This window comes from Acipenser ruthenus, chromosome 49 (assembly GCF_902713425.1).
Source record: "Acipenser ruthenus chromosome 49, fAciRut3.2 maternal haplotype, whole genome shotgun sequence".
NCBI classification, from domain to species: Eukaryota; Metazoa; Chordata; class Actinopteri; order Acipenseriformes; family Acipenseridae; genus Acipenser; species Acipenser ruthenus.
The window spans coordinates 3,340,355-3,366,451 of record NC_081237.1 but is presented as its reverse complement, the minus strand read 5'-3'; the positions used below and the strand labels follow the sequence as shown (position 1 = coordinate 3,366,451).

The following is a 26,097-nucleotide window of genomic DNA, read 5'->3' as shown; positions in this document are numbered from 1 at the left end:
GATTGACTGTGAGAGAGACGCTCCAGATCTCCTTTTTTTTGTCTCAAGTTGTTCAGAGGTCAAAGCTGACTCTGCTCTGTTTAAAAGTAACACATTGACTTTTGGAAAATACTTTTCGTGTGGTGTTTATACACGAAGTATATCTAACACACACAATATAGATATATACACACAGAGAGAGAGAGAGAGAGAGAGAGAGAGAGAGAGAGAGAGAGAGAGAGAGAGAGAGAGAGAGAGAGAGAGAGAGAGAGAGAGAGAGAGAGAGAGAGAGAGAGAGAGAGAGAGAGAGAGAGAGAGAGAGAGAGAGAGAGAGAGAGAGAGAGAGAGAGAGAGAGAGAGAGAGAGAGAGAGAGAGAGAGAGAGACACTGTGGCTTTAAGCTCCTATAAAAAGGGGTTCAAGTTGTGTAAAAATCATAATTGTTGTCTTGTACAAGGATTGCTGATAGTGTGCTACGGATGTACATGCTTTTTGTTTCCATGTTTGTGCATTGCTAATAATTTTGCTGTTTAGGGGTTACCCCAGAGTGGTTAAACAGTACGCGCAACTGTGCTGCTCTGGACCATGGGAGTTATCAGGTCCCTAAATCTGTTTTATTAGGGTAACAGGACAGAAAGGTAACATTTGTTACATTAACTAAAATAAAATTAATACATTGGGCTTATTTTCTTTTCTTTTTTTTTGCATTATTGATTTTTTTAGTATTACTATGCAGGACAGCAGCTTTAAGATCGTTACCTTTATTAAAAATGTTCATGGACTAATCATCTGTTTTGATAAAAGGTTACCACCCTGACCTCCAGCAGCTCCGTTGTAAAATAAAGGTTAGTCTTGTAAAATCTATAGATCAGAGTTATTGAACATCCCTATATATCCAACAGTTTTACTGTGATTGTTATTATTAGTAGTAGTAATTGTACAGTTGTAGTCCTAGTATATATATATATATATATATATATATATATATTTTCATGGTACCAGTAGTAATCTTATTTGAAGCACAAATTCCTTCTTTGATCCTTTTTGTTTATTTAGTATTTTAAAGTGCAACATCATTATTATTATTATTATTATTATTATTATTATTATTATTATACCATGTTATGCGCAGGTCACCACTTGCCTTGTGTCATTTACTTTTATTTAGTTTTTCCTTTTAAAACAGTCCGGTGATCGTAACAGAAAATGCTTTATAAATATGGCTCATGATCTAAACTATGTATGAGCTTGGTAATGTTGGGATGTGTCACATAGAATACAAACGTGTTGCTGGCTTTGTTTTTCAACGTATGGAATAGTAGGACCTCAATATTTTTGTTTGTTTGGTGAATCTCCACAAAACTTCACGTTTATGTGTATCTAAAGACCACCTTCTTGTCACGAATTTGTGCCACAGAGCAATTTAGTGAACAATACGTTATTTATCAAAAACAAACAAACCAAAAAAAAGCCATAGTTTAAAATCAGGTCACATGTTCAAGTTGTGTGAATGCGGGACCTTTTGTGTCATTTTTAAAAGCCAGCAGAAGTGCACATTTTTCATTTAAATGCTGGATATGTAGACTGCGTGTATGGTCCTGTTTATTTTTGCTTCTTAATAAACCTATTTTTATGCAACTTGCATAATCAGAAAGAAAATGCATCTGTGCTGCTAAATTTGACTGCAGTGACTTCTAAATGATTCGCTCGCGTCCAGTGTGGATACGGCTTCAGCCCCTCCGAGACATTTCAGATCTGGCTATAAATTTGACAAACTCGATTTTATAGAAATGTTTAACCTTTCAGGTTCTGTCGGATTATTCCGCGATGAGGACCCTCGCTGTGTGTGAGTGTGCTCTGGGTTATATGAAGTCTGTTGCGAGATGCCTAAGAACTACAGCATACGCTGACAATCCCTACTGCACTACTGTAGCTGCTGTGTGTCCAATTTCTCCAATTTGAATGCCATTATTTTTCATACCGAGTTTCCTTCTTGCGCAAGCAGCATTTCATAAAGCATCGTTCACAACGTGATTACAGAAGATCAGTGTGTGTATTTCTGTCTCCATAAGATGATGAATCTTTCATTGATGGTTTTAGGTTTAAAGGACTGTAGCAGCACACCAATGATGTATACACACAACACAGGACCCCAGTTCACACATCAGCTGTGATGTGCAAAATCCTACTACAGGATTAATAAATGTAATAAAAAAATAAAAACAAAACATACAAAATGTAAATAAATAAATTTCCACACCAGTCTTAAGTTACAGCAATTTGTCCATTATCCCCAGCGCAAACTATTTGCATGAATAAATACATACATAAATAAAAATAATTAAAAGTATTTATATATTTATTTGTGCAAGGTAAAGGAATCAAATAGCAGCACAATCATCTCATGGCCACTGTCAATTTCACGCCTTGCCTAAATCTGTTATTTGTGATTGTCGTTTAAAACCTGTACTGCATAACTCAGCTCAAATTAGAGAAGAGAAAAAACTATTTGATAAGTAACAGCAGAAACCACAGTGCAGGCTGGGGAGCAGGGTTCCCTGAACAACATAAACCACAGTGCAGGCTGGGGAGCAGGATTCCCTGAACAACATAAACCACAGTGCAGGCTGGGGAGCAGGGTTCCCTGGACAACATAAACCACAGTGCAGGCTGGAGAGCAGGGTTCCCTGAACAACATAAACCACAGTGCAGGCTGGAGAGCAGGGTTCCCTGGACAAACCACAGTGCAGGCTGGGGAGCAGGGTTCCCTGAACAACATAAACCACAGTGCAGGCTGGGGAGCAGGGTTCCCTGGACAAACCACAGTGCAGGCTGGGGAGCAGGGTTCCCTGAACAACATAAACCACAGTGCAGGCTGGAGAGCAGGGTTCCCTGGACAAACCACAGTGCAGGCTGGGGAGCAGGGTTCCCTGGACAACATAAACCACAGTGCAGGCTGGGGAGCAGGGTTCCCTGGACAAACCACAGTGCAGGCTGGGGAGCAGGGTTCCCTGGACAACATAAACCACAGTGCAGGCTGGAGAGCAGGGTTCCCTGGACAAACCACAGTGCAGGCTGGGGAGCAGGGTTCCCTGGACAGCAGAAACCACAGTGTTCCATTGGAATAGACATGCAATCTGGATGGTGCGACTCTCTGCACTTGTAAAATGTTGCCGGTTCAGTTTTTTCTTCTCATGTGGATTCGACCCATTGGGTTTCCCAGCAGAACGACCACACAGTATATCCCCCTGTAAGCTAACTTGACTAATGCAATCCAGTACAAAGTACAAATTACCAGAACGCTTTACTGTGTGTGGCAGAAATAAGTATTCAATTGATATGCAATTACACATTTACTGAAGTTCAGCTCCATGTTAATACAGTCAGGGGTGCTTGTGTGTAACCATCATTACACTGCTATTGAAATGTTGCGTTCATAGTCCATATTTATGTTCAGTATGTTTATTAAGATATTGGTAGTTCGTTTAAAGTAATATTTAAAAGCATAAAACGTTTTGCAATAATAATAATAATAATATTATTATTATTATTATTATTAACAACAACAACAATCTTGTCATTTTAACATGGTTACATTTGCTTATCTCTTGGCGGTTATAATATTGAACTTTAATAATTGGATAATAAAGAAGCTGTACATTCTTAAAACAAGATGCAATTCTCATTTCTTTTGAATTCATTTTTCTATGCAGGTGTATTACCCAACTTTGTTCACTTTTTTGTTTGACAGTTAAAGACAAAGGACATATTTTAGAAATACAAAAAAACATGAAAAAGACATCCAGTCTAAATGTTTGTCGTTGACTCTATGAAGCGTCTTTCAGTATTTCTGAATTCAGCACCACTGATGTTTAATAGTTTTGGATGATAAAGGACAGAATTTTCCCCAATAACTGGGCCAACAAGATCTTTATGCCAAACTACAGTTTGCTCCAAAATTTCTGAAATGTTACCCAACTAGCAATAAAAAGCATAGGCACACATTTGAGTCCTTAAATTAATATTCTAGGCTTGACGTTTGTTTTGTTACATGAACAGTTCTATTTCACAAAAAATTAATTTTGTGTAAAGACATTCTGGGTTTTATTCCAATTAAAATGTATCAGTATCATCTTATTTATTCATTTATCTAATAGTTGTTAATTAAATATGTCAATATGGTGGTGGAGCCATCATGCCTGGATTTTGAAGGAATAATAATAATATAGCTAAAGTGAGTGACTGGGTGTCTACTGAAACGAATCCAACACTGGACTATTCTGTTTATAAATTCAGGGTAAGGAAAATAATCTAAATCTAAACTAAAAAGCTGAATTCAAGATCAAACCTCTGTTCAGCAACATCATTTGTTATCGGCTGGTCATTCTGTCCTTGGAAATATAACATACAATTATTCAAAGATCGCTAGCGTATTTTATTTGAAAGGGTGTATATCTAACACAGCAAAGTACGCCAACGCGCACACATTCTTATACATCAAAACCTGCCGTGGAAACCTCACCCTCCTGAATCAACGTCGGGCTAATGAAGGGTCAGTGTGTTTTTTTTCTCCCAGGCCCATTGCGTGCTTCTCTGTACCTGCGTATCTGAGTTTCACTGTTTGGATTATCTATTGTGCCGGCATCTGGAGCTTCCACGATAAACACAAAATAATATTTATTATACACAAAGTGCAGAGCTGTTTTGTGTTCAGTACCAGACATGCACAGGAACACTAACTCAACTGAAAAACAGCAAGAATGTGACTCGCTATGGAGAGAATCTGTGTTGTGTCAACAACTTCCAGTCCTCTCCCTCCCCCACCAAAGTCCATTATCATTCCCGTTTTATTTTCATTTCATGTAATTCCACACACACGGTCACATTATTGCCTGTTCTTTAATTAACGTGGACTACATCACTAATTAGACCACTGATTTCAAATTACAAAAAAGAAAAGGATTTTTTTGGTCAGAGGCATAATTAGTACGATATATTTTTCATGATAAAATCAGCAATGAGAAGTCGACTAATCATTGTTAAGGTTTTCTTTAAATACCAGTAAATCTCATCCTGTGTACAGATGTCATCCATGCATAGAACATACAACACGCCTTTATGTCATATAGTATTTGTGTGTGCCAGATCAGTTTTTGCGATTTATAATGCACTATGAGGAGGGGGTCTCTTATTTTAACAGAATTCACTTTGCACAAAATGCACCAGATGACATCTCTTATAAAACAGGACACTACCCCCCACACGATATACTGGAATCTATTTTCTGTGAGGTTTATTGTTAACAATGGTTTATTCTGGACTTTTAGAATCCCACAATATAAAACGCAGTGATCTAAAACAATGATCGGACATGCATCTGTTAATTAAATTACCGCAGTTAAGGAAGACACTGGGAAAGAAAGGGTTAATGTTACATTCAACACTCGCATTAGCTGCCGTCTGTTCACTAGAATGCTGTCACTGTTGTGTTTTATTCAGGCATCAATATGAAATCACATATTGTTTTATATTCACTGTTTCTTCAAAATTTCCACTTACACCCTTCAAAGCTAGGTACATAATCTAAAGATTAACACAAAAATAAAAAACAGACTCAGTTCACGTAGCTATTACAAAATGACAATGTTATTAATGGACCTTCAAATACAGTGTTTATTATGTATTATATTTTGTTGATACAATACTTCCTGCCTATACATCCTACTGTCCCTCCATTAAGCTTTGGCAGACTAGGTATCTAAAGCATTATTATTAATAACTAGCAGAAGCTGTTACACAGTTAGGCTTATTAAAATGATTTATTTAGCAATGGAAATAAATAGTCTTTGAACATCTTTGCACTGTCTTGTATTGCATTCAGTGACGTTAATAACAAGGATATAATAACCGACCCAGGCGTGATTAACGTAGGGTTAAAGGACTGCAGTGTGTTTAAAATAGACCCCACAGTTTGTCAGCACAACTTTCTGGCTAAAACTTGACTTTTGCTCAAAGCCATGGACAGAGATATATTGATATTATTCTCTTTAAAAAAAGCACATCTAAAGTAAAAAAAAAAAAAAGTGCAGAGTGTGTTACTTTCCTTCCTGTTTATACTAAGCGCTAGGAATGTATTTCTATACACAGTGGTAAACTGAGAGCCGGTGTAAAGAGCGACAGCTGGCCTGTATCTCCTTCCATTTCTTTAGGATTGGCGAGCCGATGACTGATTCGGCTTACAGGCAGAACCGGAGAATGCCATCAAACAAGGCCTGGGATCTGTACTGAAGAAGAGACTAGGGGAGCCGCGCTCCAAAATACCAACTGGAAACCTGCACTTGGGTGCTACGGGACGCTGTAGGAGGAGTTTTCATATTCAAGTCATTCATTTTCATCCTTTCAACAAAGCTCTCTTACCTTGAACTGCGTGCATCAAAAGAAGCTTGCACATCTCTGAAAATTCTCTCTGCCAAAAGTTAGAGACTATCTTCAAACAGCACCTTCAGTCTATCTACCATTTTGAGTTCACAGGATATTATATTATAAGAATACATGGCATTTTGCCGGATAAAGGGCTTTGACATCCGAAAGTTGTTATTGGAATAGACATGCAATCTGGATGGTGCGACTCTCTGTACTTGTAAAATGTTGCCGGTTCAGTTTTTTCTTCTCATGTGGATTCGACCCATTGGGTTTCCCAGCAGAACCACCACACCGTACATCCCCCCTGTAAGCTAACTGGACTAATGCAATCCAGTACAAATTACCAGAACGCTTTACTGTGTGTGGCGGAAATAAGTATTCAATTGATATGCAATTACACATTTACTGAAGTTCAGCTCCATGTTAATACAGTCAGGGGTGCTTGTGTGTAACCATCATTACACTGCTATTGAAATGTTGCGTTCATAGTCCATATTTATGTTCAGTATGTTTATTAAGATATTGGTAGTTAGTTTAAAGTAATATTTAAAAGCATACAAAGTTTTGCAATAATAATAATAATAATAATAATAATAATAATAATAATCTTGTCATTTTAATATGGTTTGCTTATCTATTGGCTGTTATAATATTTAAATATTTATTTAAAAGCACTGCCAAAATGTCTTCAGAAGCATTTTATTTCCCTCACCTTTCACTGAAAAATGGCATTTTTTTATTTTTTTTTACTGTCCCTGTAAATCTAAATGCAAACTTGTCAAAAGCGTGTAGTTTAAAAAGTGAAATCCACAAAAACAAGTTTCATATGTAACACACAAAATTTATTAAAAAAAAAATATATATATTATATATATATATATATATATATATATATATATATATATATATATATATATATATATATATATATATATATATATGTTTCACGTTCTTGTACTTGGAGAAAAAAAAGATTTACTACTACAATCAATATCTACGTATTATAAATGAATCGCTTTTGATCTTAGCATTTTATAGGTACCTTGCAATATGCAACAGCAACGGCAACACAAAATAAAACGTGCAGAGTTCTTGAAATGCCTTCTACACTGCTTTTGATATTACAGTAAATCTTAAGTAATATTTTGTGAATAAGGTCTGTCAATTTCCAAAAGTAAAATAAAAGGGTGGGTTTTATTTTAGATGCTCAGGGTCTTGTAGATTCACAACGATACGGGACCAAGACCTGCAGTAACAGTGCAGGGAAATCGAACACCCGAAGGTGCATATACTAGAGGACAGGCGTTGTATGAGTCATAATTTTCAGGATTGGTGAAAAAAAACACACAACATAAAATATGTTGTATTTGAAGAGAATCCCTCATTTCAGGACACAGAGGTTTTCAAAAAGTAATGAAAATGTGATATTGCTGCTGTCTATTTTACATGTGCTATTAAACTGCAATCTACTGCAGTTACACATCAGTGCAGTTTTATAGCACCGTTTACCTAGAATACTTTTAACAAGGATCACATGACTGCAATAAAATCAAGCTCAGCACAGGAATTACAGAGCGACTCTCAAGAATGTAATGAACAATAATAACAAACCACTCTCATTGACTCAAGCGTTTAGGAAAATTCACAATATATATATTTTTTTATTTTAAAATTGAGTATATGTATAGATCTATATTGTTAAAATAGTGAGGACTTACTTCTTTACTTTATACAAATATTAGTTTTTGCTCAAAAGAGTCAACTTCCCAACGTTTCTGGAGGTTTAACATGCCTTTGTCAAGGGAAGGTGTGTTTGAGTGGAGGTACTTACAGGCTTTTCATGCCATGGTAACTACACTCACTTCTTTCTATTTAAATCCAGGACTGTGTTTGTGATGTCATTTACTACATAGTTAATGATGTAAAGATCTACTATTCATTTCTATTTAATCCTTCAGGCATTTATTTTCCTTTATTCGCCTATATTGTGCATGATCTAATTTTAATTTTTTCGAAAACTACGAATTGTAGATCATGTTAATTTTTTGTAAAAAGTGGTTCATTTACTTTTGTATTTATTTTATTAGTTATTTTATATTAAGCAATATAGTAATGTATACTGGTATAAAGATAAATCATTTTATAGTTCTGTTTAGGAATGAAGGTCTTGGAATGCCAAATCACACGCATTGGTCAAAAACAATTAGGATTATTATTATTAAGATTATTATTATTATTATTATTATTATTATTATTATTATTATTATTATTATTATTATTATTATTAATAATAATAATAATAATAATAATAATAATAATAATAATAATAAACGCAATGTGTGCCTAGTTGCAGCACAACTAGAAAATATTTTAAAACACTTAACAGGCTAATACTGCATCTCAAGCTGTAAATCCCACCAACGAAAGATAAGTGCTAAAGAATTGTTATCTCCTAGAAAGGAGACATTGATGGAAAGTCCAGGCTGCTGCAGGGAGCTCAGGGGCATGTTCCCAGTGAGCCTGGCGTCATGAAACCCTGGTTTTAAAGCAGGCCTTTGAGATTCAAAGCGTCCTGCTTGCATTTTGCACTTGAATGATTTTTATCTCCTTCGTATCACGAGGGCCAGCGGACCCTGTAATCATTTTGGGAGCTGGGAGATGAGGTTTCTTTCTTGGGATCTCATCAGAAATGTTTTTTTTGTTTGTTTTCTGTTTTTAAAAGTTTTGACAATCGCATGCATAACACAACTACAGCAGGGCTTTCCAACGCACTGCTCTCTAAAGCTTAATGAGCTCCGCAACACAGAGAGAGCAAGCGCAGTGACCTGCTGAATGGGGGCCGACATTAAAATAATGCTTCACTGCATTCTTTTCTGGACATACCATATAGAAAGTGTACAAAACGCTTATAAATTTGATGGTGTGGTTTAGAGTTTGCCAAGCATGTTTTAGATATATTTTCTGGTTTCATATTTTCTTTTTTCTTGCTTCTGTCAGAGGTGATTCTGCATTCTTTTATAACGCTGTACCTGTCTCTCCTACAGATTTGATTGTGTTACATTTCTGGCAACATATACCCTAAACAGACTGAATATCTATTTTCTCTATTCAATCTATCTATTCTGTGTTGACATATAAACAGAATGCTAAAAAATCCTTCATGTACACAAGCAGGCACATATAAAAATATATATATTTCTATAATATCTGTGTTCCCACATCACGATGTTCCCAGGTCAGCAGCTTCCTTTAAAAACAAAACGACTGCAATGATCACTCTCGCTACCACAAGCACTGCGAGGCCCTCAGTACCTCCTGCGCACACACCGGGGGGCTGGGTCTTACATTTCTTATTACACATTACATTTCAACAGTTTGAGAATAAAAAAATTTAACACTGCGACAGACGAAAAACCGGCAAACAACAAACACAGAAACGTTTTGTTCACTTTTGCATGCTTTAAGCAGCATAGAATGGGTTGCCCAAAACCAATTCGAAACATAGATTGTGTGAGAATATATTCTGTGCGTTATATAATGTGTGTGTGTATTTCATATGTAGTATACAGCAATACAATTACAAGTTACTCACAAAACTGTAGGGACTGTTTTAAAAGGAATGTTTAAGAGAGTTTATAATCATTCTCCTAGGTTAACCCAGGCTTTAAAAAATGATCACCTTCCGTATAAATCACTCAACAGTGCTTAATTTAGAAATACTAAAAGAAACGCAATAAACTGAGTGACAAACGTGCTGACCACAAGTCTCTCTAATTGTCTTCAGGGGCTCACCAGCACTCCAGGTCATTTTATTTCATGAATCTAGATTTCAAACGAAACTAAAAAAACTCTTTAATCGTTGAAACTTGATTTAATGAATCAAAATGGACTTAAATAAAAAACACTTTTGCAATAGGGCTCATTGGGTGTACCTGTATGAGGTGCGAACCACAACAGAACAAGGATCAAGAAATGATTATTTGAATACATCCAGAAATAAAGTGGTCACGTCACTGAAGCATAAAGCTCCAAGTCCCTGGAGACAGCATCGACTGTAGCCGTGTTTAAAAGAAACCGCGAGAGCAATTGCACTCCTCGTTTGATCTAGCTGTAGTCGGCATATGCAGTTGTGTGTGTTTTTATTTAACTTGTGCTCTGCTCAGTTGAATCAGATTGTTTGCACAAAAACTATTTCCTTAATTGTTTTCAGAATGCATGCAGAAACAGATACTCCATCAAAAATTTCCAAGCATTCAAAAATCAAAGCCATCTAAGCTAACTTTAATAACGTACAAAACTGCATTTTCTGCAAGAGAGTTGTGGGCAAAACCACAAACTGTGAACCAAAAAAGAAACCGTCATAGGAAAAACCAAATACACCCACCCCTCGTTGTATTGCCCCTCGCTAGTATAATGCGGATTCGAATATATCACATTCCTGGAGATGGCTCCCCATTTTTACAGTCTGCAATATACCTAGGCAATTGCACTTGGAATCACTGTTCGTTTTATTTCAGACTGCACATCGCAAACACAAATATACAAAAAAATAAAACAAAGCTTTTAATATCATACTGTTATCATATACACACGCATTGCACAATAACACAAAGCAAAAGAAATATCTACTTGCTGAAGCAGTTTTTATTTTAGCCAATGAGGTGTTCACATGTGGCAGCAATGCACTAGCAAAAGTCACAGGGCAGTGACGTCAGCTCCCTAGCAACAAGCCTCCTATGTTAGGAGTGGATTTTTTCAATGCAGCGGGTTTGTGCATTTGAGAAAGGAGAGGAAGACTCATGAAATTAATTGGAGACTGAAGTTGATGAGAAGCAATTACCCTCCGCAGTACGAATTAAAATAGTGTGCTGTTTTTTATACGAAAAATGAGAAAAAGTGGGTAGATTATTTATACTGGACCCCGACGCCCCCGATAAAACGAGGGTGTGGTTGTACAGTATTTGTTTTTAACCTATTTGTTTTTCTATGGGTCTCTCGCTATATCGTGGCCCTCGATATACAGCGGATTTATAGTGGACCCTGACACCCGCGATATATCGAGTTGGTGGTGTACATGCAATGAGATTTCAGAGCTGGGAAGTTCGGCAATTTTCACTTTGTGGCTCAGTTGTTGCAGAGCTTTGTATAAAATTTTCAAATTAAGAAAAAAGTAATTAAGGTTGACAATCCGCTTGTGCTCTGCATTTTCCACGGAGAACTCTGAACGTAACAACTGTTTTTAAGATTGGGCAAGATTGGGTAACCCTTTACATTCGAGTGTCGCCAAAAATACTACTCTACTTCGTAAACACACACAGTACTTACACAATCACAGTGCTATTATCCATAGCTACATGCATAGTTTCCATGTACTTAATGTGTAATTTTTTTGCATGATATAACTCTAAACCTAACCCTTCCTTTTCAATCTTAAAAACACATGTTGACAAAGCATCGCTTCCTCTTTGCACCTCAAGGAACAGGAGAAGTTATCGCTCCATAGACTCCCAGGCCCTCCTAATGAAAGCTGTGGTCATTCTGGGATAACCCAGTGCAATCCAGGGGGATTCCCTGGGGCGGTAAAATGTTCTAAACTAAATCCAGCTGTGATTTATTATTGTATAGAACAAATCAACCCCTCGGTCTGTTTGAAAGTACAGATCAATCCGAAAGAACATGGATGAAGTTGAAATATGTTTTAATTTTAGACGGTGTGAACTCATCGTCCAACAATGGGGCCCCTCACACCGATCGTGTCTGTACGTGGTATTCCAAACGGTGAACGAGAGAATAGATTTTACATCCATCATCATCATCATCATCATCATCATCATCATCATCATCATCATCCGACCCCCTGTGTCTGCTGGTTTTCATTCCAACTGAGCTCTCAATTACTTAACTAGATCCTTAATTGAACTGAATTTGCTTAATTAGACCTTTTTAATTGTTATCAGCTTTTAAACAGCTGCAGAGTTCAAGCTACTTATAAAATGTTACAGCTAACTTGAAATCTGCAACTGTGTAAGAGCTGAAAACAATTAAAAAGGTATAATTAAGCAAATCATCAGTTCAATTAAAGGTTCAGTTAAGTAATTGAGAGCGCAGTTGGAAAAGCAGCTGACACAGGGGGTCCCCAGGACCAGGGTTGAGATCCGCTGATCTAGACGTTCCAGATTGCATTTGGCTATAATCTGATAAGCGCTCAATGTAAATATATGTACTCTACAATTACCACGTGATTACGAGGAACCTCTGTATGTGCATGCACGGGCCAGTACAAATGACAGTTCCGATATTTGTATTTTCTTTTCTTTATTTTTTTTACTAAAATTATATGTTCTATGTCTACCCAGAGCACAGCCAGAACCTCTAAAATATAAAACATGCTTTCGGAGACAAGCCTTGGATTTCAAGTTTTCAGACTTTAAAAAAAAAAATCAAAATACAGCGTTTAAAAAAAAAAAAAAAAAAAAATTAAAAATCTTAATTCAAATCTAAAAACGTCCAAGTTAAATCAGTGCTCCATGCACAATGTGACATGTGGTGCATTTTATTTTGAAAAGGCTATGGGAGAGATTTCCAGCGCAGAATGGACTCAGGTTTATTGACTGTGGATTAGCATACCCTTGGTTAACATTGGGGATGAAATGCGCTGCTGCCCTGGCATTTACAATTGGCTCAGGGGCTCTGCCACACTCCAGGTCATTGTAACTAATGAAGCTTTGAACCCGCATTCCAGATTAACAGATTCTTCTCCTTACACCAGCTGCTTTTTCAGATATAATGAGCTGGCTTTAATGTTTAATTAGATGTTAACAGTTTAAAACTACTGTATTCATGTCCTTTTAATTGAGGAAATTCATGTTTAAAAAAGACCCCGAGCCCCCCCACAATGATTTTTACTGAATGAAATGAAAAAATATGTACAAATTTCAACGCTTCTTAACTGCCATCTGTTTGCCACAAAAAAAAAAAAATAATAATATATAAATATATATATAAATATATATATATATATATTTTTTTTTTTAAACAGTATCAGCAACTAAAAACCAATTTTTATACATATATACTGAAAACTGACATTTCCTTCCATTTATATTTTACACATATAGTACAGTACATGGTATATCTGTGGCTGTATGTTCTCCTCGAGTTCTAAGCTTGAGTTTAATTGTTTACCCTCTCCAAAATAATTTAATTAAAAACAGCAGGCAAGGCAACTTAACAAAAAAAGTTTTTTTGTTTTACAACATTGCCCTTCCCTCCCCCCAATCTGTAATAAAAAATAAAAAAAATTGACCACTTGATTTGATTTTGCAGGGCAACCCTAAAGAGAGCAAGCCAAACAGAGAAATTGATTTTTAATTGTAATTTCTAATACACCTACAGTACAGTGCTCCCTCGTTCATTCACCATTCAATAATGAACTCATTTGGTTGATTCACCACTGGATAGATAGATTTTCCTGTATAAGGGCCCATCACAAATTCATTGGGCAATATTTGTATATTTTTTTGATAATTAAGTCAGATAGCAAAATAAAGAGGGCTGTATATTAATAAAAACTCCATTAAAGTGATACATTGCTACAAATTAAGCATCAATTAGCATCACCTGGCGTTAAGGTATACCGAAACACTGAACACAGCATTAACACAACAACACAGAACGAGGACACGAGGACCTTAACCAAAGAAATGAATGACAGCGCTGTGCTGTATGTGCACCCTGGCTCATTCAGACACGGGACAGGAAATTTAAAGTCGCGTCTCGGGATACCAAAATGTAATTACTAGCGTGTGGAGAAGGGCGATTTGGACACAAAGAGGTCGATCAACCCCAAAGTGCTGAGAAATTAATTAACAACATGCATCCGGAGAGATTCCTATGTTGGAAATTTACAATACAAGAGCTGACTCTGGCGTTATTGACCAGCATTGAGATATGCAGTGCTGTACAACAGCAAGAACAATACATTGTGTGCCCTTCACACACACACACACGCAAAAAACACCCAGAACTATTAACAGTGCTGCATTTAGAAATACTAAAATGTATAGAGTTCGGTGGCACATTTTTCGACGGGAAGTTTGTTGTTTGACATTGAACTGAAGTTCCTTTTAGTATTTTTAAAAGCAGTAAGCAAGCAACTTCTTGAGTTGTCCAAACTCATAGAACACGTTATAAATGAGGTTGTTTTGGAACGCAGGAACACAGCCCGACACAGGGTTAGGTTTTGTGCTTTCTCAAGCATTGCTGCGATTCTCTTTGGATACGACAGCTTAAAATATTTGGATATTGCAACATTTCAAATAAGAGGGGCATGATTCAAAACTTACAGTTCATTCTTAAAACGTCCTGCTCATTTTGGAAATAGTTGCCCAACCATGCAACGCTCTCCGAATATCTGGGAGGATTTAAATGTAATAACTCCTGAGATAACTCTTCACCGTACAGCTTTTCAATTCATTTTCTGTTTTTTTAAATTGTCCGATGTCTTCGCACACCAATTAACTTTTCACCTGGGAAAACGTTTTTCAAAATACATTCCTGGAATAAACCGTGTGAATAGGGGGCCATGTTCTTTTAATCGCATTCGCACTGCTGTGATGATGTACTAATTGAATTCCAATCAACACTGTGCATGCTCACTTTATTGCAGTGAATCATCCTTCCACAAAACATTTTTCAACTTAAATCAATGTTGATATCCCGGTCGGTCACGGCATGTGTAATTGTACCAGGTTAGGTTAATCGAGGGGCATCTATTTGCAAAGTCTTGGCAGGGCAGTATCTCTTACCCCATAGAGGAGTTCACATAAACATGTCTGTATATTAAATTTAAAGTATTGTGACTGAAAGGGATAGGACACTTATTTAAAACGCCATTGTAAAATTATTTAGATATTCATTAAGCCCAGTTTAAAACATATTAAGACTGCATAATTATATCACGTGAAAGACTTTTGCAAGAAATAGTGTAAATACTTTCTCCACACCATAAAATCCAGTTCCACTAAGTGTACCACGGGATCTTGAAAGCTTGTGTTTTAAGCAAAAGACAGTGAAAATCTGTGAACTTTGTGTTCGAAAACGAAAGGATGCATTGCTCCAGTATAAAGCAATCCTGGAAGCAGGTTGTGCTGCGGTCAAGCTGCAAGACCAGGCAGCACTAAGTAAGAACAATGTTACAATACCTTCCACAGTTCCACATGTCCGAACACAATTTACAAGAGCACACAACCAATGATCTAATTCGAACCTGAATTATTTCTAAATACAAATTGAGATTAAGTTAAAAACAGAATTTTAGTTTGGAAAATTGATTCATTCCGTAACGTTGTGCGGAATACAAAGACGGCCCAAAAACCAAGTATGAAGAAATATCCATCATTAAAACATAGAAGCTAACCACATCGTACACACACTCTGCGGCTTATTTAACATTTAACCCAGAGCCAGAAACTTACACCCTCAAAAAAAATTAATAAAATGGAATTTAGCAACAAATGTGAATATTCATATAAATCTTGTTTAAGGAAAGGGGACCTGTTTGGCAACAAACACAGCGATCGCAAAATTGATGAAGGACTGCATCATTTTCACATCAGTTGCGGGTTTGATAGTAGGGACTAGCCGGTCTCAAGAAAATGTTTCAGGTTTGCAAATCATACAAAGAAAACTAAATGTAAAAAATAAATAAATAAAATACATTAATACTAAAAGACATTGGGGGGGGGGGGGGGGGATTGATTTTTTTCTGCGTATTACTGCAGGTTATAATTATAATGTTATTCCTGCCAGGTGACCACTTAGATACAAAGGCCATTTACCAAGCAGCACTTAAAGTCTGGATTTTCCACTGAGACAGAAAATGTTTCACTAATTGAGGAAGCACTGTTGCTGAACTTTGAAAACTAGATTACAGGTTGACATACGATATAGGCTACACACAAACGCTGCAGTATTTATTGCAGTTAATCCTTGCTGTAAATACAGAATTAGTGTAAGTCGTTGGTATTCAGAAAGTATTATGTGTGAACGAACGCTTAATTTCAGTGCAAATTCGTATTTAGTAAAGTGTTAGTCAGGACATGTTCCATGGATTGTTTTAAAGCCTTGATCAACATTAATTTATCATGAGTGACAGAGAAAATAAGCATAGAGCGTACTGGTGTGAACCAGACAGTCCTTTCTTTGTATGGGGGCAAGGACTTTGCTAGTGCAAAATAAATTGGTTTATATCTCACTAGGTAGAAGGCAATGAATTGTGGTTTTGTCACTCTGTAGTATAAAATGCATCTATAATTTACCAGCAAAAACATAAGACAAAGATCTGTACTCATTTCATAATTTGTTTGGCGTTCATTTACAAAATAAATTAAAAAACAATTGAAATACGTTTTAAGTACCTAACAGAATAAATGCTAAAAATAGGTATACAGCTATGGCCAAAAGTTTTGCATCACCTAGAATTTTAGGGTCGACACAATTTAAAAAAAAAAACAACTATATGAAAATAATTTAGATATTTTATTTAACATCATGTAATCAAAGAAACTACAAAATGATATCGCAAAAAGTCTACCGGAAGCCATAACAGTAGCACAGTATTTCATGTTTGATTTGAAAATATATATTTTTTTAATTTTTCAGTTTTTTCGTTTACAAAGCGGTGTGTAATTCAATATGTTAACGTAACATTATTCAGCAGGTTTCATTCGACTTTATGAAGCAAAATGAGTTCATTCTAGAGGGGGCTGCAAAACTTAACCATAGCTGTACACAGTTCATTATTTTGTTTTTGCTTTTTAAATGTAATATTCCAAGTGGGGCAACCCAACTAAAACTTTATTACAATTAATTCAATATAATGTTTATTATAACATTTTCAAATAGAAAGACGTAACTATAAATTTCCTGTTGAGATTCTTTACAGTATTAAATGTGCTACATGAAAAATGAAATATTGTGGTAAATCGCTAAATGTTCGATTATATAATTTCTATACTGTGAAGAATGGGTTACTATATCTTTGTTAGTGGAACACAGCACATTTAAAAAAATGGAAAACAAATGACTATAAACAATTATTTAAAGTTGTGCGTTTTATTTTACACATAAACAGCAAAATCTTTGGTCACAATCACAAAATCTCATTTGGAAAAAATATATAAAGTATATTTTGTTTGAAAATGTGTGTGTTATTTACAGCCTTTATTCTTTAATCTGACCAAATACTTTGACTGCCTGGATATCCACACTAACGATTGAAAAAAAAAATGAAACTAAGATTTTTTTAAAAATGAAACAGTTTTTCTGGCTTTGCCGCTGTATTCAGAAGGCCTTTCCAACAAGCTGCTTTTCTTGCGAGTTCTCGCTTTGGCACGCCTCTCGCTATCCCCTGCTCCCCCAGCTGCACCCCATACTTTTTCTCTTTATCTATAAAGATATCTGTGTGTGCCAAACGACATGACTAGTACAGTACAAAATGCAGCTTAAATGTCTTTTGTAGTTTAGATACTTGAGATTAGATTGTATCTCGCCATACATAAGTAAAATCAGACCATATGCTCCAGACTACGCAACACACACCCATACTATATCATATGGAAGCATGGTCAAACCACGGGAGTATCATTTCAAACAGAATGAGCAAGAATGGGGACAATGAGTGGAGCCGACCAGGAGTTAACCTGGCAATACATGTCCATGCAACAAACATACAGGGTTGCTGTGGAGCCCCAAAATATAGCAAGCCTACTTGGTATTGCTTTGATAACAAAAGTCTTCATTAATAAAATATTAAATTGTAATAATTAAAACAATAATAAGAAGAATAAGAAAACTTAAAATACAAATTGCAGTGATGTTGAAGCTATATTATGCTACTCTGGAGATCTGAACATTTCAGTACAGAAACTTACTTGCATGTAATCTTTCTAATTAAACCCTTTTTTTAAATTTCCCAAAATGATGTTAAGTGGGCTGAAAATCAGGCGTACGACTGACACATGTGATATTAATCTGAGCTTTACATGAAGTGATATTATCAGGACCATGATATTCTGTCCGGGACATTTCAATGTGGTGATAATAAGCAGAGGTGACATTAACAGGAGTGATACTACAATATTATACAATCAAACCTGCTTCAATGACACACAAATCTATATAGTGTACAGGTTACAGAAACATGTGGAACCCTAAGCATCTATAGCTGCTTAATCTACTATACTTACATTATCCTTCACTATTTATCTATAACAAATTACAATTATTAAAATAAGAATCTAAAAATAAGGAAGATATTAATTATACAGCACACCCTCGCTATAACGACCTTCATTGTAACGAACCTGTCCCCTGGACCCCAAATAAAAAATCACAAGCACACACTGTCAACATCCCGCTCTGTACGCACAGGATGCCACCTCCGCAGTGAAGTCAACTCTTTAGTTTCAATAAAAAGCGTACGCTGTGTAACTGCCTCGAACGAAAATCATTTTATGTTGCAACAAAGCTGGAAACTGTATTGATCGTTTGTCAAAAAGCACTCTGAATTTTGGCTTGTTCAGCAAACATGCGGCAAAGCAAAATTGATTAAAAGAAAAAAACAAATAAAATTCTAGGATCTGATGAACTTTTCATGTCGGGTTGATTTGGAATAAAAACTCAGTTTGGGATTCTTGCATGTTGGATTAAGATTTGGTGCACTTTGAAACGGTACATTGATTTGAAATAAAAGTCCAGCTTCAATTCGGTATTTCTGCTTTTTGTACTGCGTTTTAATTTGTTAACAGCTAGAATAAAGATGAGATGAACATGCACATGTAATTCTACTTGTATTCACAATCTCATCTCATTAGCTTACTCCAACAGTGTATCGTTCGTTTTGATTGTCCTTTCATTATAACGAACCCCTCAATATAAAGAACAAAAAGGCTTGGACCCCAACAGGTTTGTTATAGTGCGGGTGTACTGTAGTGCATGATTTTGTAAAATCAAAAAATATCAAATTTAAAACAATGTATATTTCTTGATCAAACCCAGTTAGAATAAGACACGGGATAAGAAGCTAATCATTTATTTTTTTTACTCCTTAATGTAGTTTCCTAATCTAATATGACTACACTCCGCACTGCCAGATTCAGTTTAACCTACCACTCAAAACACCACCATATCATTTCATCCCCCGCACCACCCCCTTTAAAAAGGAAAGCTCCACTCTAAATTCCTGTACGGCCCAAGCACAATTGGGTTGGACACAGTTTCTCCGCCTTTGATTCCTCTTCCAGTATCACAAATGAATGCAAGTTCTCTCACAATAAGGTTTCAGTCATTGCTCGCCCTTTCCAGGACTCTTAAGAATCCTGCAAGGCCCTAGACCACTTATGTTTAAAATGAGGAGTTCTGTACTTGGAAATACATGTATGGAGTACGAGAAGCTGTCCTGCCAAGACTTTGAACATTTTATAAAGTATAGCCTAGATGGTATGACCCAATTATACATGCAGTGACCAAAGGGTTTATAGTTGAATCCAATTGTGCAAAACAAAGCTCCCCGTAAAGCCAAGTTTCTAACTTTCATTCCTCAGAATAAAACACAGAGAAATACAATGAAGACTGGAAGAAACTCAAAATCACCCCTACAGTTTAGACGGCATGCCTCTATGTTTGTTTGCGAGTTACAGCACACATTGCGCTGATTGAACTTCAGAGGAAATGGTCTTTTTTTTTTATTAAGGCATGTTTCGGGTATGCCAGTTTTTTCAAAAGGCCAAGAAAAAGTACTGCAAGTTTTTGCAAACTTTTTTTTTTTTTTTTTAAATAACAATTTAAAAGTACAGTAATATAAAAATAAATCTATTCTTATTGAATCTCATGGTATTTTTGGGTGCCACTGCATGTCAGAAAGAGATCATTGTAGCTTCTCGTGAGAAAGTCCATTTAAATAAGGTGTTATTATACAGTATTGGCACAGTAATTCCTTGAAATGTAATTGTATCATCTGAGAACACAAATATTTATTTATTTATTTATTTAGTAATTCAAAAGATCAGTGTTAAATTATTATAATTTTAATTCTGAACTTTTTAAACCCAAAGCAAATTCACCTGTACGGAAATAAGATTGTTAATTTTCTGCTGTGCGATTGAAGAGAACATGATTTGACTGATATTCCTAATTTTTTCCAACCATCTTTTGCTGAGGGCGCGCAAAATAATTTTAGCCACTTGCTGTATTTTCAGTCGCCTGCTAAGCATGTTTTTAAAATGACTACAAACACAGCAAAGTTCGCATCCCTGCTTGCTCTCCAGTTACTGAATTATGATTGAAAATGACTTTTAGTATTTCTAAATTCAGCGCTACTGAATGTTTAATAGTGAAATTAAATCATCTAAATGTATAAATGCACAGTATGCTTAAACCCAAGCTAACTTTTACCAATGCACTTCAAAGCCATGCCTCTGAATGATCCCTGTTGTTGTGGCTTATCCCACATAGCACTGTAGGCAGCCCCTATGCAACTCACACTGCACTTTGACAACCCTTCAAATCGCAGTGCTAAATATCCATCAAGTGTCCAAACACAGCCCCTGATCAAGCCTCCTTTTCTCTTGCAAAATGCCCTCCATCCCATTGCTTTTTGCTTAATTGATTTCTGTTTCTCCTGTAATCATTTGTCAAACATATTTAGAGAAAGGCCAGCATAAAGGATTTGGGTATTCAATTCCAGTCACGCCGCTACTTTCTATAGAGAGTAACTCAAACAAGCGCAGACATCTCAGAAATCCAACCTAACTCGCTCTCCAAAATGATGACCACCATCTACTGCCAAAGGAATGCTGGGAGCCACGACTGCTACAGTGCGCTGGGCCTCATTAGGAAGGACAATGGGTTTAATCAACACCACTAGAAAATATCAGGACTCTTCAGGTGTTATATGAAAAGCTATTGTGGAGAAATATTGTTTAAAAGTTCAACTCGGCTATATTTTGCTCACAGGTGATATAAAGTACAAAGTAATACAGTATATGAATTAGTACATTTGAGTACTTCCAAATACTAAAAACTATAAATATGTTTTAAACAATAAAGGGTGCCTCTGCTATAACGGGCTAAACCATCCATGTTGTTCTAAAACACTATATAAAAAAATAAATACATAAAAATAAATAAATAAATGTCTTGTATAGTACAAAAGCCCAAGTAAGTCTGAAGTCTGAGTAAATACATTCAGCTTTTTCGCAGTTTTAAAAACGGCTCCTAAAAGCCTTTTCTCCCCCTGCCCTACACAGCACGCTTGATGGAGCGGGCACCATCCACCGCCGTTACACTGGCAAACACAACCCAGAGAGAGATACACCGTAAATATAGTCGATATATTTAGTCGTATCCACATACCCCACAGCAATACAGACACTCCGTTCATTAATATAGTGTTCATATATAATGAAACACAAACAGAAGATTTATATTTGGGACTCAGAATGTATATATGCGAGACAACAAATATTCAAGTTCTGAACAGCAAACTAACTATCGTGTTCAACTAAGATAAATCACAAAATCGATTTACATTCATGCGGCGCCTGCTGATGTATGTGGCGTACATTGTAAGAGCCGCTTAGTTTGGTTATATATTACAATCCGTTTGGTATTATTTTGTGAAAAGTACACCTGTGTTTTAGTGAAGGATGGGGGTAAAAAAAAAAGTCTGGGGGTAAAAAAATAAGTTTGCTTAACAAGAAATGTGGCCTTTTTCTCAGCAAAAAACACGACTGTCCCTAAAGAAGAAAAAAAATATATTAAAATCAAAATTGAATATTCCTCAGCCGTTTGCAGTACTGACGCCATGGGGGGTTGACTGGAGTGGGAAAGCTTGGTCATTAATTGGTAGCAAATGGTGGTAAATCAGATGGCATTATTTTAAAATAAATAGTGCAGGTCGGGGCAAATCTCCCTAGACGACACTAGACATATTGGGTTTGCTATTCGAGTCTCGTTCTTCCAGTCCGCAGCGCTACGAGAAACTTCCAGACAAGGAGTTCATGAAGGCTAAATGAGTTACCGCGTGCCCCGCAGCAAAATACCTGGAGTGGATTAGAGACTACAACGCCACAGATACCACAGTCTCACCAGAAACCGAGACAGCGTGTTATTATCATAATACCCGTATCCACGTACTAGTAATAAGAGCCATATTTCACAAATAAAACACATGATTAAATAGTGATACATTAGGGTCTAAAGGGTTTGGAAACGCCATAAGAAAAGTTGTAGGCTAGTAGTTGACGTTAAGACTAGTTGTTTGGCTGGGCTTCAGTCTGATGCAGGAGTGGCGTTTGTTAGTTTACATAATGTTTGTTGTTGTTGTTGCTTACCTGTAGTTCGTGCTGTTCCAGTAGACGGCATACCGGTCTGTGATGACTTTTCCCGAGTCGTCCGCCCAGAGAGAGACCCACCACACAAGGGATAAGACTAGCAGGGTCAACTCCAGCTGGAACATTATGGCTAGCCTCGACAATGTGATAAAAGAAAGAAATAATAATAATAATAGTGTCAACTCAACATCTAAATATCATATGAAGAATTTTCACTTTCCAATCCGCATACAACAGAACAGGTCGGCTATAGAACCTCGTTTGCGCCTTGCTGACGGTGTCATTGGAATTTATCAATACAGGGATCAGTGATTTTACAGACAGCGTATTTGTTTATTGTTGAATAGGTCTTCTTTTTTCAGGTTTCTCCCAAATACCCAAAGGGTTACCGATATGTCTTTTTCTTCGACTCTATTAGAAGTACTGCACTGTAAATTATTTCTGACAACGATGATCAGTCTAGTGGTATTCAAGCATGGTATGTTTTTATCACGCCTTCTCCAAAGCACCGGTATATAACCACCTTCTCACACTATCTGTTATTTTAAAAATCTTCCAGAAAATGTCACAAATCCGAAATATCATTCATGCATTTCCCTTTTAAATCCATCCTCGTGTACCGCATAACTTGCTAAAACTTTCGCCTCATCTTGCAAACACAGTATTGCAAGCATCCAGTAACAACACACGGGTCCGTCGGTGCAGCAGCAGACAGGCAAGCGAAAACAGCTACTAAAACAAAATACATCCAGACCTTTTTTTTGCTTTGTATTCCCGTGCAAATTTCAATTCTTTAAAAATACGACGCGTTTTCTTGAAGAAAACAACAACCTCTCATTTCGAAAAAAAGGTACATTAAAACTGGTTGCTAGCTCCTTTCACAAAAAGAGCCGCTTTGCCATTCATGCATCTTTGCAGACAGCAATGCTCGAGCAGTGCGTTCAAACTGCAAATGAAATCCGAACCCCCTTGGAAATCCTTAGACCTGAGCTTTCCCCGACAGTCTCCTTCCAGCAGACGGACAGCACTACGAGTCTAGCGAGGAGCCCCTTGCTTTTTCTGAAAAGTTGATGGTTTTAAAACCTCAGCATTCTGCTCTTGGCAGTACTAAAACCAGAAGCAGCTACTGCTGCTGCTGTAGTTGGTTACAAAGTTGCGGCGAAGAAAAGGCAAGTTTCCGCCCCCTGCCTGCCTGCCTGACGCCGCGCTTCTCCGTTGTTTTATACCACAGCGTTTTGTGTGCAACACAGCCCAATGGCACTGACATTGTTCACTTCCTGGCTTGAGACTCTCCCTCCGCTGGTTCTGCTCCTGTCTTCACTCACTCCCTACGTCCCTCGGGGCGGGGCTGCGAGGTACTTGCAGGCTACCTCGGTCACTTCGTCTTCTTCAGTCGCCGGCTAACACTGGAATCAATAAACGGCTCTATTTTGTTACAAATGTGGTTTTAACTGAAACACCTTGTATGAATAATTCAGTTTGAACTGCACGTGGACATTTATTTTTTATGGTTTGTGTCTGTGTATTTTTTTTGGTTATAAACAGTGTAACACGAAATACTTGTTTCTGTTGCTGTGTTTTTAGACAGAACTTATATGTGCATGCACAATGCATGGGGTACAATAGACCAATGAACTCTTGAATTGTATCATAACTCAAAATGGCATTCATCACAAAGATTCATACAGTCCCTTTAATTCTACAGAGAAGTCACTACAGTATTCCATAGGGGTTCCAGGATGTTAAAAATTCTAAAGTTCTATCAGTTTGCCTCTTTTGACTGAAACTTACAGGAAGGTGAATTTATTACAGCATCAATTATCGAATTATCCCCAAAACAGCCCTTAACACCTTAGCCAATCAGTACAATGAAAAAGTAGGCTGCCATGACCTACTTTCACAGAGCATGAAATTAAAGGTGCCATGAAGAACATCACCCAAAACATAGCCTTCAATAACTCCAGCTACTGTATGTCGAATATTGCACTGTAACAGATGCCAGTCAGGGTAAGGAATGTAGAATATACCTAACTTGAAATAGCATCAGAGCAGCATTGAAGGGACTCCATACACCACACTGCATAGAGGTCTCCCATCCACATAATGACCAGGCACAGGTCTGCTTTAGCATCTGAGATTGAGCAGCACTGTGCTCCACAGTGGCGCAGCTGCTGGCTGTATGTTACTCTTTTAGATAAATGACTGCTGCCGACTAATGTGTCTGGATAGAGTGTTTGCATCTCAATTGATCAGCCTGGAGTAAACGATGTTACACTAATGCATCAACTACTATAAGAGAAAAACATGTTCCTTTTAGCAAAATAGTGTATACTTTATAATAAGTGACAGCAATTCAAATGTAATTATGTGTAAGCTACTAAACACGTTTCAAAATGAGAAGACAACAACTTGATTGAACGGGTGATGGGCAAGGTGTGGCCACTTCATTAGGGAGGTCTAGGCACAGCTTGAGACAATGAGCCACATGTCCTTTGATGAACCGTGCAGTATATATGGCCCGGAGGAGTTAGCTGACCTTAAGAGGTGAGTGTAAGGAACGGGTTAGCAAGCCACTTTGTTGATGCTGGATCATTGGGATCCTGGAAGACATGACAACATTTTGGGATCATTCAGCAACTAGGAATCAGACAAGCATTCATGGGCACCCCCCTCATTCATAAAATGTCTTATGTTCTTCATCACCTATATCCTGACTGTATCTAACCAATCAAAGGCCAGTGTGCCACACGTCTGTAAGAATGGGCAAGAATACTACTACTGATCAGTCTACTGTATGTGAATGGTGACTGATATGGGGAAGATGACAGCTGCAGAGGACTCTGACATGAGAGTCAAAACCTCAAATATTGACTCCAGCTAGGGACCAAATAGAACACAAGGAGATACACAAAGGATGATATCCATCAAGGACAATGGGAGAGGCCTCTTAATAATGAAAAGCACCTTCCTAATAGTTCACCCACCTTTATATGATTAATTAAATTACATCACAGCTACAATCTTTCTAGAGTTATAGAAACATTCAATAATGTATAACAGTGGTTCGAATGTCATCTTTTTAGCCTCATATTGTGTGTACGCTATAAGAATATATAGAACCCCATTTTCTGCACATTTTCAGAATTTAGATGCAGTGGTTAGATTGGGCTTCTGAGTAGTTTCTTGCCAGTGTAGCCAGCGTTGCATGTGGCTGTTTAATAAAGAACCCAACAAGGCTGTTTGGTACTTGAAACACGTTGCTGGTTCATTTAAATCAGATCTGTACACATAACTGAACAACA

The 26,097-nt window shown here is 36.9% G+C and overlaps 1 protein-coding gene across 1 annotated transcript in view; it reads right to left on the bottom strand.

Moving 5' to 3' along the window:
* LOC117401230 (ephrin-A2) overlaps nt 1-24,378 on the bottom strand; it is a 106,244-nt gene extending 81,866 nt beyond the window's left edge. Inside the window, exon 1 of the mRNA XM_034001771.3 lies at nt 22,796-24,378. Within this exon, the coding sequence (XP_033857662.3) occupies nt 22,796-22,920 (125 nt within the window). The 5' untranslated portion in view covers nt 22,921-24,378. The remainder of the gene's footprint in view (nt 1-22,795) is intronic.
* Between the last annotated feature and the right edge of the window lie 1,719 nt (nt 24,379-26,097).